The sequence below is a fragment of the Rhagoletis pomonella genome, unplaced genomic scaffold, assembly GCF_013731165.1.
Source record: "Rhagoletis pomonella isolate Grant_MI unplaced genomic scaffold, Rhpom_1.0 Rhpom_scaffold_00005, whole genome shotgun sequence".
NCBI lineage: Eukaryota > Metazoa > Arthropoda > Insecta > Diptera > Tephritidae > Rhagoletis > Rhagoletis pomonella.
The window spans coordinates 78,090,615-78,109,968 of NW_023458559.1; the positions used below are offsets into that span (position 1 = coordinate 78,090,615).

At 39.7% G+C, this 19,354-nt stretch overlaps 2 protein-coding genes across 7 annotated transcripts in view; both read left to right on the plus strand.

Moving 5' to 3' along the window:
- LOC118739644 overlaps positions 1-19,354 on the plus strand; it is a 260,844-nt gene that overhangs the window by 222,089 nt on the left and 19,401 nt on the right. For all 6 annotated transcript variants that reach the window (XM_036471088.1, XM_036471090.1, XM_036471089.1 and 3 more), the window contains one exon: positions 11,356-11,586. In XM_036471088.1, the coding sequence (XP_036326981.1) occupies positions 11,356-11,586 (231 nt within the window). The remainder of the gene's footprint in view (positions 1-11,355; positions 11,587-19,354) is intronic.
- On the plus strand, positions 9,173-11,158 carry LOC118739645 (cilia- and flagella-associated protein 157). The gene has a single exon (XM_036471094.1). The coding sequence runs from the start codon at positions 9,298-9,300 to the stop codon at positions 11,128-11,130; it is 1,833 nt and encodes a 610-aa protein (XP_036326987.1). The 5' UTR covers positions 9,173-9,297; the 3' UTR covers positions 11,131-11,158.

Sequence of the window (19,354 nt, forward strand, 5' to 3'; positions counted from 1 at the left end):
TTTGCATCCTATCGCTGGACCAACGCATCGTTAGACCACTTTGTCGCCTGGCAAGCCACTGACTAATGGCATTCTGTGGTGCATAATTTAAAACTTTTCCGCGCATTTAGTTAAGTGTTTTTTCTTTTATTTTTCTATAAAGCTAAACGCGTCACATTACCGTCGCATTTTGTTGTCTGTGTACGTGCACATTTGTTGTGGGGAAACTTTTAAAGAACGCGTCTGCATTTCTGGTGGATCGAATGCTGCAGTTACTGACGCACATTTATCCCTTGTTCACCGCTGTTCCTTTACTGTAAATTTATAGTTGTAGTTTAAGTTAAACATTTAGATTTTAATGAGTGCAATCAAGAACGGTGTATAATTCCACCGTTGGCAAGTTATGTACATTGTTTGTTGTCGTTTGCTGCAAAAACGTCATAACTAAAAAGATCAAAAATGATTCCTTAGGAGACACAAGTGATCGATAGTTCGAAATTTTAACACAAATTTTGAAATTCTAATAACTACACCCAACAGGTCCGAACAACATTCCACGAAATTTTTTTTAAGCAGTCGCCCCTCGGAAATCAAAGTCAAACGTCTGGGTCAAACTGTAGCTTCTTCCAAGGTTAGGCTAGCTGATAGCTCGGCGAGTCACTCATTTAGACATTGCATTGCTTTCGTTACCACTTAATAGATTTTTCCTGAAACTTTGAATGCAAAATAAAGTCCCCAGGTTGCTGAGTGTTGATAAAATTAGAGATATTTAAATCATTAAATTATGTAAGCATTGCAAGAGGCCTGGCGGAAAGAATCGTCAGTATAGAAATTACATCGTGGGCCATTTCAACCTTGTGTTGGTTGGTTTCAGTGCTTCATAGTACTGCTATGATACAATGAGCACGTTTGCGCCATTTTGATGCACTTCGTGGGTATGATAAATACCTATGCATGTCTTGTTTTCTCGGTCAAACCATCTTGATTCCCTGATGAATTTTCCGATGTCACCTAAAGTGGACCCTGAAATATCTGCTAGTTTTGTTTGTATGTGTCTACCCAGCGCTTTATGTCTAATAGCCGCTAGAGCTGAGCATTCACAAAGGAAATGCTGAACGCTTTCCTCGCTACCCTCCAGCTGCGGCAAGCTCTATTATATGGGAGTCCTATTCTCTCTGCATTACACTGTTTGCCTATGGACCAGTGGCCCGTAATAGTTGCTACAAATTTAAATACTTCTGCCCTTGATCTATTAAGCAGGTCTGGTGTCATCATCCTATTATAGTCAGGCCAGTATTCCCTAGCTATTTTGCAAGTCCGTATGTCCAAACACCTTCTCCTTGCCAGTCCAAGCAAATGCAAACTAATTTCTCTTTAAAGGAATACGAGGGGGAATACCTGTGCAACAGCCTCAGATTCTTCCAAAAAGGCTCTTGCCTTCGATTCTCCTATGGCCGGGACCCACGAAATAATTCATTCATTCATAATTCCGTTTTACACTTCTGGACTAGCTGGGATTTGGTGAGCGGTGATGCTAGTGCTAACAGAGTCGCTTGACTGTCAGAGTATATTATTGCATTCTTAATTCTGCCGATGCCTTCTCCTAGAACCGTACAAGCTTCAATGATGTCTATGACTTCCGCTTTCTAGACGGAGCGACAAGGAGATGCTGAGTTCCTCGGAATATACACCTGCCCCCGCCCCATAGTCCATCTTTGAACCGTCGGTGTAGAGAGGGATTGCCTCTTCATCGAGATTAGATATCATATATTCGGTCTTTTGTCGTGATTGTATTTCGTTGATGCTCGACCCGTGCCTGGGTTGGCTTGTTTCCCATAGTCCTGACTTTCTGAGTCTAACTGCAGATTTCATGGTCACTTCTTTAAGGGGTAGGTCAATAGGGATTAAGTGTAAGATTGTGTTTAGCGATTGTGTCGGGCAGGACCAAAGTGCGCCCGTTATTCCTGCCACACTGCTCTTTGCAAACATTATTTATTTAAATTATACTTTTTGTTTATGTCCGGCCACCAGACTAGTACGTCGTAGGTTAGAATAGGTCTTCTGATGGCGGTATACATCCAAATCACCAGTTTCGGTTTTAGTCCCCAATTTCTGCTGAAGATTCTCTTGCCGGCTAAAGTATGTTATGTAGGCCTTATCTCTACGATATTCGATGTTGATTTTCCAGTTCAGTTTGGCGTCAAGCACGGCTCCCAAATACTTCGCGCTAGAAGATAGATTGAGCATCTGACCATCTAGCGACGGTGCTCTGAACTGGGGTATTTCGTTCCTATTTGTGAATAGTATAAGTTCGGTCTTCTGTGGGTTTACACTTAGCCCGCTTTCCTTGGCCCAAACGCGTACCTTTTCCAGTGCTCATTCGAGCATTTCGCTTACAGTTGAGAGGAAAGGGCCCAGAACTGCCAAACTCCATCATCGGCGTACGCTACAACTTTGTTGAGGTCTTTCAGTATTCCGTTCAACGCTATTACCCATAGCAATGGTGAGAGAACGCCTCCCTATGGGGTGCCTCTACTCACATGGTGGGTCAGCGACGCATTGCCATTTGTAGCGTGAATTATTCCATTGCCTAGCATCGATTGTATCCATCTGCAGACATTGTCATCAACCCCCAGTTTCTGTAGGGGGTCTACAATGGTGCTGACATTGATATACATATGTCAAGAAAGGCAACAAGAGTATATTGCTTTAAGTGGAGAGATTTTGCTACGAGACTCACCACTTCGTGTAGAACGGTTTCCATGGATCATCCCTTAATGTGCGCAAGTTTTGCATTTGAAATGGTCGGCTCCCCTAGTAGCGATCTTGTATAGATACCAGAGAACAGCTTTGAGTATGATCGAGCCTTTTTGATCACACTCACTAAAAATCAAGCACAAGCGAACGCCACACTCGGCTACTATGTGTTCGATCGAGATGCATACCCGACAGCTGCTTTGGTTACGAACGAGTCTGTTCGATTACCCTCGCTATAAATTGAGCACTAGCGAACACCACACTCGGACACCCGCAGCTAACCCGAAAATTTGTGTAACAATGAAACGGACACCCGAACATTGCGATAAAATGCAGGACAACAAAGAAATTTACGCTGAAGGTAACTGGCGCCAATATGTTCCCACAAAGCATACGAAAATGTTGTTGCTTTGTGCTTGTGCATACGCAATGAAAAAATTAGAAGCGAAGTAGACAAAAATGTTTTTGCATCTATTTCGTATAGTTTCGCGTGGAAAGCTGTGTGAGTATATACTAGAACACACAGCCTAAAACTATGTACATCTACATAGTACATAAGTACTTTTACAAAAAATAAATGTGCACCGAGTGTATAGGGCTTGGGCAATGCCGATCTACACACAATTATACCTAAATGGATGTAGGCGTCGTGATGTCGCATTTTGTATGAGCAAAAATATAAGAAATGGTTAAATGTACACTTAAACAAACTACCGAAAAATTCAACGTTCCCTTTGCCCTCTACGCACAAAAACTAAGAACACCGCGATGAGAAGGCAACATTTTTTGTAGAAACAAAAACGTCATAAGCCAATCAAGAAAATTTTGTGCACACTCGGGTTGAAACTCGAACACCCGGGTATATTGAGCTGCAAAGCACCCGAACCCAATCAAGTATGTATGAAAAGCAATCGGGTGTTGTGGCCAACATGTTCGTCTTGAGCTCAGTCGATAACGAACAATACTTCTGCTCGTATACAGAGAACGATGCAAAACGGGTTTTGTTAGATGATCGAGTATACACGAAAATCATGCACCCGCTGCAGATGTCTGATAGATACCTAAGAGCCTTTCCATTGTTTTAAATAAAATTCCTGGCTTAGGAATGAATACCACCTTCACTCTTCTCCAACTTTATGGAATGCAACTTAGAGTAATGGTGCCTTTGAATATAGAGCTTAATAGTAGTATTAGTCCTGCTTTATTCCCCTGTAGCATTGCCGGAATTAAGCCATCTAACGCCAATAAAGAAAAAGGTGATTAACATTTTTTGTTTTTTTTTGCAGAAGATTGAAGTTTACATTTTTTGTTGTTGTCATAAATATTTCAGTTATTTTATGTGAAATATTCTATATTAACTTTTTACTTTTAATTTGTTAAAAGTTTTCATATTTTGTTAATAACGGCCAAGATTCGCATTTAATTAAGATAACACTTGCTTCCGCCGATCATATCTCACTTCATTTCCTTAATTAACACATTTTTCATTTCAATTTAAGTAAGTTTGTTCAGGAAATTAACTAATAAAGCCCGCTACTTAATTGCAAGCGGAAGCGCTCGCTGAGAAACTTTTGCAGAAACTTATTACGCGGTAGTTAATTACACACTGAAACTTAGTTGACACGCTTCTGCCCAATGCTCTTAAGTGCAGGTTACTGTACCGACAACAATACTGCACTCAAATTAAAAGCAAAAGACGCGAACAACAAAACACTTTTGATATAAGCGGATTGTAAAGAATGAGGCACAGGGTGCCACCTATTGAGGAAGTAAGTAATCATAAAGATTATAAACTCTGTGCAAAATACTTGCATTGGCAGCAGCCGTAAAATGGGTGAGAAAACAAAAGCAGCGCACAAAAAACAAAGTAATACACAAGAACCACAAAAAAAGAGGCAAAATATGTATGGGTGAAAAAATGTGTGTTTTAAGTGCCTACTATGTGAAATAATGCGAAGAACAAGAAATGTACAGAAACAAAAAAAAACAAAACCGAATGCATACCCACCATGCAAAATATGAGAAATAGGCAACAATCGTCAATGGCAACAAATTGGCGACTCACCGATTTATTGCTGTGGTGACAAATCGGCAACATCACTCCGTTCATGTCAATTTTGAATAAAAAAGTCCTCAAAAATTCCGAAACTTATGAATATGGCGTCAATAGTATTGGCCAAAAGCATCTAAATTATGCCCAAGGACAAGATTGAAGAAATAGGAAGCCTTACAGCGAGAAAATTAATTATTTCCGATTGTAAGTTGCGATTTGGTATACAAAAAAAACAAATAAATGAAGTATTAAAAAGAATAAAATTATTCCAAATATCGCCTGAAGCGATAAGAAAAGGACTCATTCAGGTAATAAGAAAACGACTCGCCCAGGCGTGTTGCCTTCGGCGGACGTTTTAGAGCGACCGGTAATAGAAAATCGATTCGATGGCAATGTTACCGGCAATAAATTTGTTTCCGAGGGCGACACGTTTTCTTATTGCCGGCAACACAAATTGTTTGGTGGGTAGTGTTATGTACAAACAACAAATAAGGCAAATATTTAGTAGTGAGTAAAAGTAGCTAACAACAGCAATAACTCATTGTAAGTGAAATTAGTTTTTGCGCTAAACACAGCCCGTTTTTTCCACCCACATGTACATATACGCATACATATATTGTAAAGAAAAACAATGCAAATGATAACACTGACATGCGTAATATATTGTTCTCGCATGTACTTACATGCATACATATATTGTGCTTGTTGTTGTTGTTAACCCATTTTTAGACATTTTTGTTTTTCGTTTTTTTTTTCATTCACATGTAGTACAATAGCTACTACATACTATAATGCGGCAAATAGAGGTTTACTTTTATGATGTTTTTGTTTTTGTAAATTTTTTTCCATGTTTCTTTCATTTCCGCCCGCCGCAGAGTTGCATTTTGTCTATATGCGGAAATTATAATTTCGCGCCTGGCTGCCAACCACCAACGCCATGCTGGGCGTTCAACGGAGCCACATCAAAGCTGTCAGACGTCGAGCGCCCTAAAGAGAATGGGTGATTGTTAGGAATTTGGAGGAGGCGGCAGCGATGTTGGTGAATAAGTTGGCTGGTAAGGGTTTCGCCTGAATATGAAAGCTCTGTCATAAAGCGATTTGTGCCGGCCAACGCAGCGATAGTGTCTGTGTGCACAAGCGCTTGCCTGAAGCATTCATTGCTGTTCTCTTTATTGTTGCTGCCTTTTGTTCGCTCGCACTCGTGGTTAGGCGTGCGGTTTACATTGTTGTTAAGCGGCGCTTGCTGTTGTACTATATGAATGTGCATAAGTACATGGATAGTTTATTTGCCTTTAGGGAAGGTGTCAGCGTTCCAACACTTGAACTAGATTGTGCTGAGAATTTACGACGGGTCGGTTTTTGTGTTTTTCTCTTCTTTATAAGGCAACGTTGCCAAAGTCAACGCCAACGCCACAGCCTCCATCCTCGTTGATGACATCATCAACATTGTTGTTTTATTGTTTGCTATAAAGTAGGGTTTTTTTTAGAGGTATACACATTCGCAGATCTCAACATAAGCAAACAAAAACAGCAACAGCAACCACTACTCCAATAAGATATATAAGTGGAAGGCAACATCGTTGTTACAATTCATAGCAACATTTGCGGGATGCGACCCACAGGGGCATGCATACTCGCACAAGTGAGTGTTGCTGAGTAGGTCGCATTACAACTTAATATGTATATTAGATAAGTATGAGTGCTGGCTGGTGTATATTCACAAGCAACATTGTTGGCTCTTATTTATAACAGTATTTAAAATTATTACGAGAATCTGTGTGAAAGTTTTTAGTGCAAAGCGTTGTTCGCGAAGATCAGCGCAACGTAGAAAGCTTTTACATGTGTAACTAAAACTTTTAAGTGGCAGTGCCATAAATGGACGCATTGTTGGATGGACTGAGAGTGGATGCTGCAGTGTTTTCATATTATTTATTGAAAAATGCAGTAAATATATATGGTAATATGGTTGAAGTTTAGTGATAACAGCTACAAGTTTTGGCTCTCGGCCAGCTTATAAGTCGCTGTCTTCAAGTCCAACTCACCATAAGGGAAAGAAGTTTTAGTTTGTTGGGTTTCAGAGAGGGGTCAAGTACGAAGTTAGTTGGTTTCATATGAGCGCCTTAGGTTAGGTTAGGTTGAAGTGGCTGTTAGACCTCAAGGCTGGTGAAAGTGGACTGGAAGTACCGCCTCTTCCATCACGTTAACTAATTAGTGCCAGTTATTGTCTGGTTCCGAATTTGTTAAGCGGCATAATGGCCGCCTGGCTGTCTTAGTTATATATTTCAGTAACAGCGATAACAGGTAATTTTAGGCTGTCAATGGCTTCTTGTATGGCCGCCAGTTGGGCTTGAAAGATTCCCAATAGTTCCATGAAGACTCCCCCTACTATTTTGTTTTCCAATTTGTAGCCGTCTCTGTAAAATCTTATGGCGTCTTCAGGTCCCGGTACTCCTTCTATTCACGATTCTCTGCTTGGTATAGCTATGCTAAAACCTTATTTGAAAGTGAGCGTTGGTACACAGTAGTCTGTTTTGCTTCGTAATTGCTGGTTGATAAGAATTACCGCTCTCTAGCTTCTAAGCTCCTGCAGTCCTAGGCCTGCTTTCACAGCATATTGCCTTCCCATAATATCCACGGGTAGCATGTTTACAATCGAATTAATTTCCTAAGTGTTGCGGGAGAGCACCACTAATGCAAATCAGAACTCTTCCCTCCACCTTTTGTAATTTCATAATATTTAATATCTTCCCTAGTACTGGACGACATAACACTACCACATAGTGAAGTATTGGTCTCAACACGGCAATGCTTTTGAACGATTTCCCCTTTCCCTTGCTTTGGACGATTTCACTTTTGGTCGATTTCCCCTCCACAGCTATATAAGGCAACGGTGGCCTTCCGCGCCCGCTCTTTGGTGTTTTGAATTCAGCTTGATGATATTTTGTAGATTTGCTTGGGTTTATCGTGGTCTGCGGAAATTTACCGCTTTCTTCTAGCGCAAGATCATTCGGTCATTGGCATACATAAGCACTAACCATACAGGCTTCCCCTTCCATGCCACACAGCTATGTGTTTACCTCTGCGACCCATAGAAGAAGGGATAGGACTCCCCCTTGCGAGCTGCCCCTTCCTACGAACCTGGTCAATGATACCTTAGGTTAGGTTACTAGCTAGCTAGCCCCTGCGTTGCTTCGTAGATACGATTGGGTTTGAAATAGTTAACATATAAACCACGACTACATTAAAATGCCCATCACTGAGTACCAGGAGTAATGTTAAAGAGCATCGCAGTCCTCTTATAAAACTGTAAGACTTTGCAGGCAGAAGTCTGCTCCTAGAAGACTAATCCGCAGACCGCTAGGGCAGGATACTTGCAGCGGATATGTTCCATTGTCTACTTTTTTCTCCCACATCTCCTGCTGATCCTACCATTAGTCAGAGCCAATTTAAATGCGTTGAAAAAACACCATCCAGTAGCACATTTCTCATTAAGGGAATTAAAGTTCCTACAGCTCTTTGTTCCGTCATCAGCGGTATTCGCCGTCGCAAAACAGGCAGGGGCCTTTAAATCATCCGCAAAACAGTTCTATCGAGTACTCCAAGCGCCGTCTCATTGACAAATTTCAGCGCTACCTTAGCTGGCAGGCCGTCAGCTACTGCAGCTTTGTTGTTTTTCCGTAACAAGATTTGCTATTCGACAACTGCCGTGTGGTAAATGGTTAACAAAGTATGTAACTTTAATAGGGACTTTCAACCACTTCATCAGTTTGCTATCTTCCAAGACGTTAAGTGTTAATTCCAAATATGGTATCCAACAATTCCTGGATCTCTGTTTACATACCGTAAACTAAAACTCTGCGCAGAAACTTCCAAGATACATTGCTTGTTCGTTGATCCACTTGTTCGGTAGCTCGGCACTTCAAGTTGGCCGCTGACAAGCGTGCTTGTCGCGTAACAACAGTATTATGGACTAGTTTTTGTGCAACTATAATTGAGTTCTAAGTACAGTGCTTAAAAATATACAAAGTGCACGCACAAAACACTTGCCGGCGCATTAACATACTCGTATGCATACGCTTGAGGGCCACGACTTTTTGCTCAGCAGTCTGCTGTGTGCTGGTATTTAGCGCACACTTAACCGGCACGTTGGCAACCCATGGCTGCTACACATGTATGTGTGTTAACAATTTGGAGAATATGTACATATGTCTGCGCATGCCAACTTGTTGCGTGGTTACCAAGTAACAATGTCAACATTTTTACATTTGTTTGCTCGATAAACGAAAACAAATTTCTGAGTGAAAATATTTTCAAGAGAAACGTTGACGGGTCTGCAACGGATACATTCAAAGGACATTTATTGATAAAAATCATTTTTTAAACTATCTAAACGATTTACTTATAAATATCTAAAACTATTTCAAAATTTCGTAAACCTACATATGTATCTATTAATTACACGCAATTTACGAAGCCGCCGCAGATTGTAGTTCAAGTACGCTGTCAAAATGCCACCGAAAAAAGGAAAAGGAAAGGGCAAAAAGGGCAAAAAAGATGAGAAGAAAGACCCAAATAAGCTGACCAATGTGGATCGCGCATTCTGCGATCTTACCATCGCCGACCTCAATCAGAAACTAGCACGCCTCCGTAGTCATCTCGCTTCTTTGGACGACAACAATATAAACCTAAAAGAGAAGCTGCGCGAGATCGAAGAAGATCACACCGATGTCGCGGCGCATTTGGAACGCACGCTCGGCGAGCGTAACGAGACAATTCATGAGCTCGAGGAGCGACTAACCGAGATCATTAAAATACGTGAAGCGGAGAATCTACAGTCAGCGGAGAAGGTAAAGGAGCTAGAGACTAAGTACAAGTCTATGCATGACCAACTGACTTCGGAGATTAAGCTCCTCAACGGTAAACTAAACTCGTTGGATGAATTTCGCGTGCAACGTGATATGCTGCTTGCCAAATTTGACGACCAAGAGACAGAGTTGAAAGAGAAGGAGCGCTCTTACGTTGAAATGGTTTACACCATGGAACAGAAGGCTGTGGTCGAGAAGGATGCGTTGAAAAAGGAGGTAGAGACCAAACTGCTGCAAGTATCTGAGGATTTCATGCGTTCCAACGAGATACGCAATGCCGGCTACACACGTCGTCTGATACGTGAGAACATCGCCTTGCAGAAGGAAATTGATATATTGGTGATGTCACAAATCAAAATGCAACAACAGTTCAACGAACAAGTCATACGCCACAAGGAAATGGCTGAGCAGTATGCATCGATGGACCAGCTGAAGAAGCAATTGATACGCAATTCGCAGAATAAGATCAAAATCATCGAGAGGCTCACCGATAACTATGAAAAACTTAAGGCCAAATATGTAGAGGTGGCAAGGTATCGCAAATTATATGATACAGCTGTGAAACGTGACATTTGTGAGCGTTTCAACTTCAAGGATATGTCGAAAAAGATCCGCCACCTGGAACAGCGCGTCGAGGAATTGAAGATGGAAAAATCGCGCTTCATTGCAATACATCAGCAGCACGAAATGGAGATCCAGCGATTGCATGACATTATCATACAAATAAAGACCACCGTGCAATCGGCCATCGACGCCATACACAGTCCGTGTGGCAAGGAGCGTGGCAAGGATAGCGTCAAAGAAAGTATTTCACAAGACGCAATGCGCCAATTGAGACGTCATGATCTGCTCACCCAGTTGATGGAAATTGTGAGTAGTCACTCGGACGAGCTACCGCCAACGCCCTCCGCGCTAACAATCTCACGTTCCACCTCCAGCGTCTATCGTCCCGGCAAAATGGGCTTACTGCCGCGCACCGCTTCCTCATTGATGGAGATCTTTAAGCGCACGGCACACAAGGCCGCCTCTACAGACATTGCTGTGACCGAGTATCAAATACAACAGGTGGAGAGTAAGATTATACCAAAAGCACGTGAGTTAGGTGGTCAAAATTTATTCGATGTGGAAATGGGATCCACTTTGTATGCATCATCTTCGCACGAGGCACTCGAAACAGTGATGCCCGTTGAAGATGCGCAGGCGGAGGATGAGGATGAGGGTGAGTCCAGTAGCGTCGACTACGGTTCGTCAGCTACTCAACCCAGGGACAGACCATCGGTGGTGTCCATTCCGGGTGGCGGCGACGGAACACCGGACACCGGCGAGCGGCTTTCAGTGAGATCTTCGCGGCCGTCACGTCGTTCGGAGATCGGTGAATCTGGATCGCGGCGCGCTACGGAATCAGGATCACGTGTCTTGTACGATGTTGAGTATGACGAAGGCGACGAGGAGTATTCAATTAATTTGTTTTATTAAAATTGTAAAATAATATTTTTTTTTGTAAAGCAACGATATCTGTATAAATGTATGTATGTATTAATACATGTATTTTGCTTAAACTTTAAACTATAAATATACATATAACCTATTTGTAAAAAGGGAAAGAAACAGTTTTATGAATTTGATGCAATATTTGTCTTTCATTCTGTTTATATATTCAAATATATATATATTCAAATCTTTGTTTTTTTTACTACGCAGGGTCCCTCGGTGGAGACCGAGAAATGCGGCAAAGCCATCGCTGATACTTGGGATTGCATTTACGAAAGCAGTGGAGCAACTTTTACTGCCGCCAATCGTACAGAGGTCAGCCAAGAGATCGGACCCGGCTGTCGTTGCGGCTGCATTGTACACTTGGGCTCGTCGAAGTCAAAACGCATTTTGGCCGGTGCCACACAAAGCTGTCCAGGTCGCTCATTTTGGCTTATACAGGTAAGTGGTGGTAGTTTCTATAAAATTGCAACAAAATCAAGTGAAAGCACAATTACTAGTAGAAAAATGATTCCTGCATATCGATGGCTGAGTGGAAGATCAAACTATCTCGGCAGCCAGTTCGAAAACGCCCTATCTCAGAAAACCTTTCAAGAACGCACTACTTCAGAATTTGATTGAAGAACGCCCTATTGGAGAATTTTATTGAAAAACACCCCATCACAGAATTCGGGTCAAATACGGTAGATAGGGCGTTTTTGAATCGAATTCCGAGAAAGGGAATTTTTCAATCACATTTTGAAATAGGGCGTTCAGAAATCAAATTATGAATTAGGGTGAAAACTTTCCTGAGATTGGACGTTTTCGAATTGGCTGCCGAGATATATCGATCTTCCACTCAGGTATCGATACATGGCTTTTTATCAGCAATTATTTATCTTCCTTAACTGAAATAAAATGATGTGAGCGCGCACCCACAGAGGCAACGGATTTAAACCCCAAACAAACTAAGGACCATAAGCCAAGAAGATTGTCCGAGGCGACCTTAGAATTCCTACGATTTGCCTTCCTCGCGTAGCACATTTTTCGACTTCCCCTTATAGCCTGAGGTGTTCGCTTTTTACTTAGTGTTTTCTTGATCTTCTATTGCACCTAACTCCTTGCCTGCCTAAGAACCAGAGATGTTAAAAAAACACGTTTTTCAATAATTGTTTGATATTAAGCGGACAAGGAGGTCCTCAAACCTAAAAGTTGTAAGTAGGCACTTTTCACCAATCGATGCGCATCAAATTATGTTAATACCACAACAATTATGCTACAAGAAAAGTCTTTAAAAGTTGAATTTACGAAAAATTTCATCAATTCGGATATCATAAAAGTTTTGACACAAATAAGTTATTACCACAATTGACATTCTGGTAAAACTGAGCGCTTGCTACCAATCCCTGATATTTTATTTCTTTTCACACCACTTTAATCTATAGAAAAAGCCAGAGGTGGAATTCGATTTTTTTATTATTAGGTTTTATATATTTTTTTGTGCTGGATGCATACAAATGCAGATACATATGTCCATATGCATGTGCATCTCTTAGTAAAAGTCCTGCGCGTATTTCCTATTTTTTACTTATCCTCTAAAATTTCAAATTCCTCCCTTGTGTCCTTTTGCATTCACAACGATGATATGCATATTGAAGCACTTATCTGTTGTTTAATCATCTACTTGAAATGATTATCAAATGAATTGAAGTGCAGACATACATACATACATATCTACTTATGCATATATGCTCTACTGTACACTATTTTTCTGCTTTCATTTGCACTGCTTTAACTTACCAGCATCATTTTTATCCTCTTATGTGCATACATACATACATACATATGTGCATAGCTCTAGAACCGTTTGTCTGCTTGGACTCAGATCAATTTACTTAATTAAAAAGCATAATCGCCCTACTTTGGTGCCATTTCACTTTTTGCCATTTCAGTTAGTTACCCACGGCAATAATCGCATATTTGCAGATATCGCTGTATGTATATGTACATACATACATACATACATATATACACATAAGTACGTTTGTTTTTATTTCAGTTTCATAAGCGTGTATGGATTATGGCGATGAAAATATAAACGAGCTGTCATATGAATACTGCTCGAATGTCTCAATTCGCCATTTAATCCATTGACTTTCACATATCGAAGGAGAGATATCGTAAACTTCAATTACCCAATATTAATGGTGTTCGAACGATAGTACCCAGTTGGGAATTGCCAGCACTGCGGACTGCATAATTACATATGTATAGCGAATGCAATCGATTGGAAAAAGGATGATATGGAAAAGCTGATAACCTTTTGCGAGTATGGTCGCTAGCTAAATTTGCTCCAAATGGATCTACATATATATGCATCTGTACTTTAAATTCAACTCTTATTTTCCAGAATTAGGGGCAACGAAAAAATTTTTATGTAGGTCTATTAGATGGAGTACCGAAGCAATACCGCAATCTTTTCCTTAATTTGATTGAATGTTCTTCTAGAACTAATTCTAGACACAAAACTTTTATTAAAAAATCCTGTAAGTATACCCAGAGCCACAAAAGCATTAATGGCATAGAAGAATGCTAAGAGTCCGAGAACCCTGAGACGATTTTCCATCATAATGGTACAAGCTAAGGCAGGATATGGGACGATAGCTTAGGTATAAAGAACTATCTTATTTATGGCGAAACAGTCCCTCGCAAAGCTTCTGCATTACGGTGCAATGCGCACGTGCTATACTACTATACTATACTACTATACTTCTCTATAGAGCTCTCCCTACTTTCCTCGGATGATATAACGCGGATAATAGTATCCGAGAAGAGATCTAATACAGAATGGTGCATTAAAGCAGCCTGAAGTGCCTCTCTTCTAAAAAGGCATCTCCAAAGTAAGTACTTAGTAGCCAGCATTAGAGAAATCGGATATAGCACCAGAGCTATGATATCGGTGCCTATGGGAAGGTACCCCAGCATATGTATGTCAGGAAATGTTTGCGCAATCATCAGTGTATGTGCGGAGATAAGCTTTAGAAGGAACTATAATGAGAAAATTACTATCCTCAGTGATAGGCAAGTGGAAGGAATAGTATCGCAGATGAAGATGAAGATGAACATGAACATGAATATGAAGTTGAAACTGAAGATGAGGATGATGAGAAATATGACGACGAAAATTATGACAAATATGAAGATGTGATTTCATCGTACAAATACAAAAAAAAATAAAATATATCGTTACCCAGAGGTGAAAAGCCTATTTTTTGAAATCGTACAGGAAAGACGAAAAACCGTCATAACTGTGTATTATCTGTCATTCTGCATCAAAAATTCAAAATTGGAAAAAGTTTTCTTAACTCCTTTTCCCCTCTAGTCAGCAATATGTTAAATAAAACTTATCAGTGACTTGATTCATCGGAAAAATAAAAAATAAAATTGATTTTCTCTAAAATCGCGCTGCAAACATTTTCCTTTCTGCAATTTTTTTCTATGAAATTTCATATCAGCCGTACGTAGGGACTACTTGCACTAAGTTCGTTTTTGTAAAGTCTTTAACACTTCTGTCCTCAATTCCTTAAAGTGCACGCATAAAAAATTGCCATTTTACTAGAACTTCGCAGAAACTGAAGTCAAGTGCAATACTGAAGATATGACTGCATGCATGTACATACATTTCGACGGCTGAGTGGAAGATCAGCCTATCTCGGCAGCTGGTTCGAAAACGTCCTATCACAGAAAATGGCTCGAGAACACCCTGCTTCAGAATTTGGTTGAAAAACGCAAAGCTTATTTTTTTTTTTTTAAATACTAACTTGTAAATCAGCTGCTAAGAAATTATTACGTACATACACATAGTAAGTACATATGTGAATCGCACTCCGTACAAGCAACATAACTTAAAATTTTCCGCCAGGCCTGAATATTTCTGTTATAAACAGAAACACAACTACGAACATATTTACTATATATTTATATTCACATATCCATCGATATCCCAAATGACTAGTCGCCATGTGTTAACTTTAAAGGCTAAATAAAGCAACTTCGAAGTAGAGTGGCAATATTCAGCAGTCAAAATCGCGCAAATAGCAGCAGCCAATCCAATTTGAAACTCTGCTGAGTTGTAAAACAGAACAATTTTACGTTATTTACCAACACATACTTGAAAGCACATCCCTACGCATGTATGTACATATATCCATACATATGTACATACATATGTGTACACATAAAAAAAATGCATGCACGTTCTGCAAGTTTGTTTGGCGGATGTTCTTCTCACCTATTTTGCTCTTACATACAAAATGCAAAAACGCCTTTTGCTTACATATCCACATATCGTATACCTGCACGCAGGTATGTATATATGTATAACATAACATGTGTACATACATGTAAAAGTCGAGTGTGTGCGAGCAGATAGTTGAAAATCCAACGTTAATTGTATGGAAAAACGCCATTTTAACGCATTGCAATTAAGCCATAGTAGCGAAAACGGCTTCGGTGGCGCCACTGGCAGAACGTGTGCAAATGCAACGTACGCGCTTTCACAAACAAGATTCGTCGAATTCCGATATGAATGAATGAACAAACGCACTTGTATAGCAGCAAAAACTATTGAATTGGATAAAAGAAAAAAAAATGAAAGCTACACAAAACTACTAACTCTTGAGCGAATGGAGGCGGAAAAGTGGCACACGAACTCATTCAAAAACCAATATTCAGGTGCACTTGAGAGGCAAAAATGACAGTTCACCCTCAATGCTGATGTGAAAGAGAAAAGTGGAAAAAAGAAAAATGCGAAAATTTACAAAGATGTGGAAAGAGTTTGCATGTACAAAGGGGGATGAATGGGAGGCGAAAGCATTTTGTGCTGCACAAAGACTATGGGTTGAGTGTAGAGAAGAATATTTGTGGGAAAATCAGCTCTTGACATGAAACCTATAATTCTCAAAAGTGGCAAATACACCGCGAGAAATTTTTATTATTTTCCAAACTCACGAACATTAACTATCCAAAGAATTACAATGCAACTTTCATTTAGTGAATATATCGATAATCTTCTTTACTGCTATTGTCTTTTTTTATTTATTTTTTGTTTTTTGTATAAAATACGTATGCATGCACGTATATTAGCAGGAAAGAATATTACTCATACGCCGTGTATGACTTAAGTGCTCATAACTTCTCCATTTACTATGTATTCCATTTGGATAAACAGGGTCTAATTGTATTTATAAAAGATCTTTCTGTTTTACTTTTAATTTTATGATGAAGCATAGAGGCAATTCTCTTTCACCAGTTTCGTACAGGGTGGACCAAATAAGACCTACCTAAATACGTATAACCTCTTTATTTTTTTTAATATTATTGTTATTTTATTTCTGCATGTTATAGTTAGAGGATCAAACGCCAGAAATGATTTCTGGTGCCTCTTACAAAACAATGATTGACCCACGGCAGAGCAGCATCCTAATTTGTGGTACCAACAAGATGGCAGTCGGCGCACACTGCTAGGCAAACTATGGCAAACTTAGCAGACTATGGTAGGTCTTATTTGGCCCACGCTGTATGTTTCTGCAAAATATAGAAATATGTCTTTTTGTCTTTAATGTCATATGTAAGCCGAATGTGTTAAAAAACTGTATCATGTTATCAACGATAATCCATTGAGTCATTTTCGATCACCGCACGAATTGAGTCCCTTGGATTTGATACTGCTTCGTCCAGGGTTTCAGGGAAGTGTTTATCCTTCAACCATTTCCGGATATCAAGACCGATCTGGACCAAAATTTAGGTAACGATTTTCGGCATTTTTTGTTTCATTTGAAAACATTAAAATTTCTCTTCAGTGGTGTTTGGAAAATTGTTTGGGATAACTCTGTGAGATTTGCAAACAAATCCAATAATTTTATTTTTGCTAATCAACCTCCATTTCACAATTCAAATTATCGCACGTTAAATCCGTGCATGTGTCGAACAATTAAATTAAAAAATAGGGTTATATTTTTATTCCGACTTTAATTTCTCTTATGTATTTTTGGACCACCCTAATGTACATACCTACTTATACGTATACAAATAGAACACCTCAACCACAGAACGCCAACCGTTTACTCGTCAATGCCTGTACATATAAATGGGGGTCATCCCGCAATAATGGTAAATTGTGGGTGAAATTTGTACATACGTGATAGTATAACCAAATAAACAGAGAAATATGAGGCAGCAAAATAACAGAGTGGTGTCGTGTGGGTAGCTCGCGGTGAATAAACGAACGCAACCAGCTAGTGGTCGCACATCGATGGCGAGCAATGAAAGCGGGTATGTGGACACTAGTCTACATAGTGGGCCAAAGTTCATGCTAAAGTTTAAGAGTGCAATGACACGAATGTCAATAACCAAACAAATGTTGATAAGCATAAATGATGTATTTATATGTACATATGTGTATTTGAGTAAGTAAAGGATAGCTTTGTAAGCACTCGTACATTGTATGCCTGTGTGCTTATACAGGAAATAACCAGCTGCACTGACACACTGCCTAATGTTAGCTCATGTTGAGTGAAATAGAGCAGCTAGCGGCAGGAAATGTTATTTTTATTAGAGATTTTTATTTGGTCACTGCTTGCTATGGCTTTGCGCCGTAAGGTATGCTACATGCTGTGCCAACAATGAACTTCAGCTAGGCAATGCAATGACAGAGCGATCAGGATATGAATGTGTGTGTGCCATCACACAAATGTCATCGAGTGTCACCGTGAGTGGATCTATTGATTGGTATACTTGAATAGTAGTCAAACATTGAAGTTGATGTTGAATAGAGTACTTAAGTGAGCGGAAAAATTGTCACGGAAAAAAGGAAGAATAGAGCAGCAGGTGAGTGTGCGACACACATTTCGTTTTTTCTTTCTTTCCTTCTGATCTCCTACCATTGCACAATCGATTTTTGCAAAATGATATTTGCACTGTGTACGTAGCTTAATGATGATGCTTCTCATTTTGTTCGACGATGACATTGTTGACAGCGAAGCAGCATTAACGCGCGCCACTACCTCATTTTCGTCATGCTCGCCACTCAAAAGTGTGACTCTTGAAAATTGCTGCACATTTTTTTTACGATGAGAAGCATTCGAGACAATTCACTTAGACGCAATTTGCTATAAAATGCGAACTTCACTACCACTTTATGTAACCTGTACGCTTATATGTACATATACGTATATAAATGTAAGTATGTATGTACGTACAGTAGGGTGGTCCAAAAGTGCATGGAGGGAAAACAAGTTTAAAATGTTAAGCTCTCACCCCTTAGGAATTCTCTAGCCGTAATATTTTGTTAAAAAAAAAAATTTTTTTAGAACTGCCCCAAGGCCCATAAACTTTTCCACGTATTTTATATGTGGGAAAAACCAAAAAAATGCAATGAGGGGCCCATAAAAATTGGTAAGTACTAAAAAATGGTAAAATAAACAATTGGGTATTATTATTGGAAGTCTCCTGAAGAGAAACACAGATCGAAATTGTATATTGATTTTCATGAATTCTATACCATTTCTACGAAAGAGTGTTTCCTCCCCATAAAAAATACATGAAAACCTTCATGAGCTTTGAAGCATTTATCTACATATTCTTTTTCCATTTAGAAAAGCCCTAGGAGGTGAGACCTTAACATTTTGAACTTTTTTTGGACCACCCTAATGTACACGCATATATGATTCCCCTTGACATTTTTCCATTTATCGCAATTTTCGGGTTGAAGCGCTGCGAATATAGAATACATTTTTAAAGCGCGTTGGTTGTTTGTGAAAAATTCGCATTAAAATAAATTGCTACACATTTTTGTTTCCTTCCACTATCTTTTTGAGTTTATATTGAAGAAAAAGAAAGAAAACGAATGTGCTCGTAGCAAACCAAGTGTATGGTTGTGTTAGTGTGACACTGGATGTTGGCTTTTCTTGTTACCCACTGTGCGTATCTATCATGTCGGATTTGTAGCCTCCCTGCAAAAAATGCGACTAATCCGGGATGACTCCGGGAGCAATCGCAAAGGAGCATGCGACTAATACCACTTTTGATCTCTTTATATGGAATGAACTGATCGCTTTTGTTCGAGCATGTCCTATGAAGAGACTAATTGTTCACCTTTATACCCGAACGGGTATACAAAGCGGCTAGTCACTTTTAAAAAATAAAAATAAAAATTTGCGCCAGCTGAGAT

Coding starts and splice junctions, on each gene's coding strand:
- LOC118739645 (XM_036471094.1), top strand. CDS start 9,298: ATGCCACCGAAAAAAGGAAAAGGAAAGGGCAAAAAGGGCAAAAAAGAT.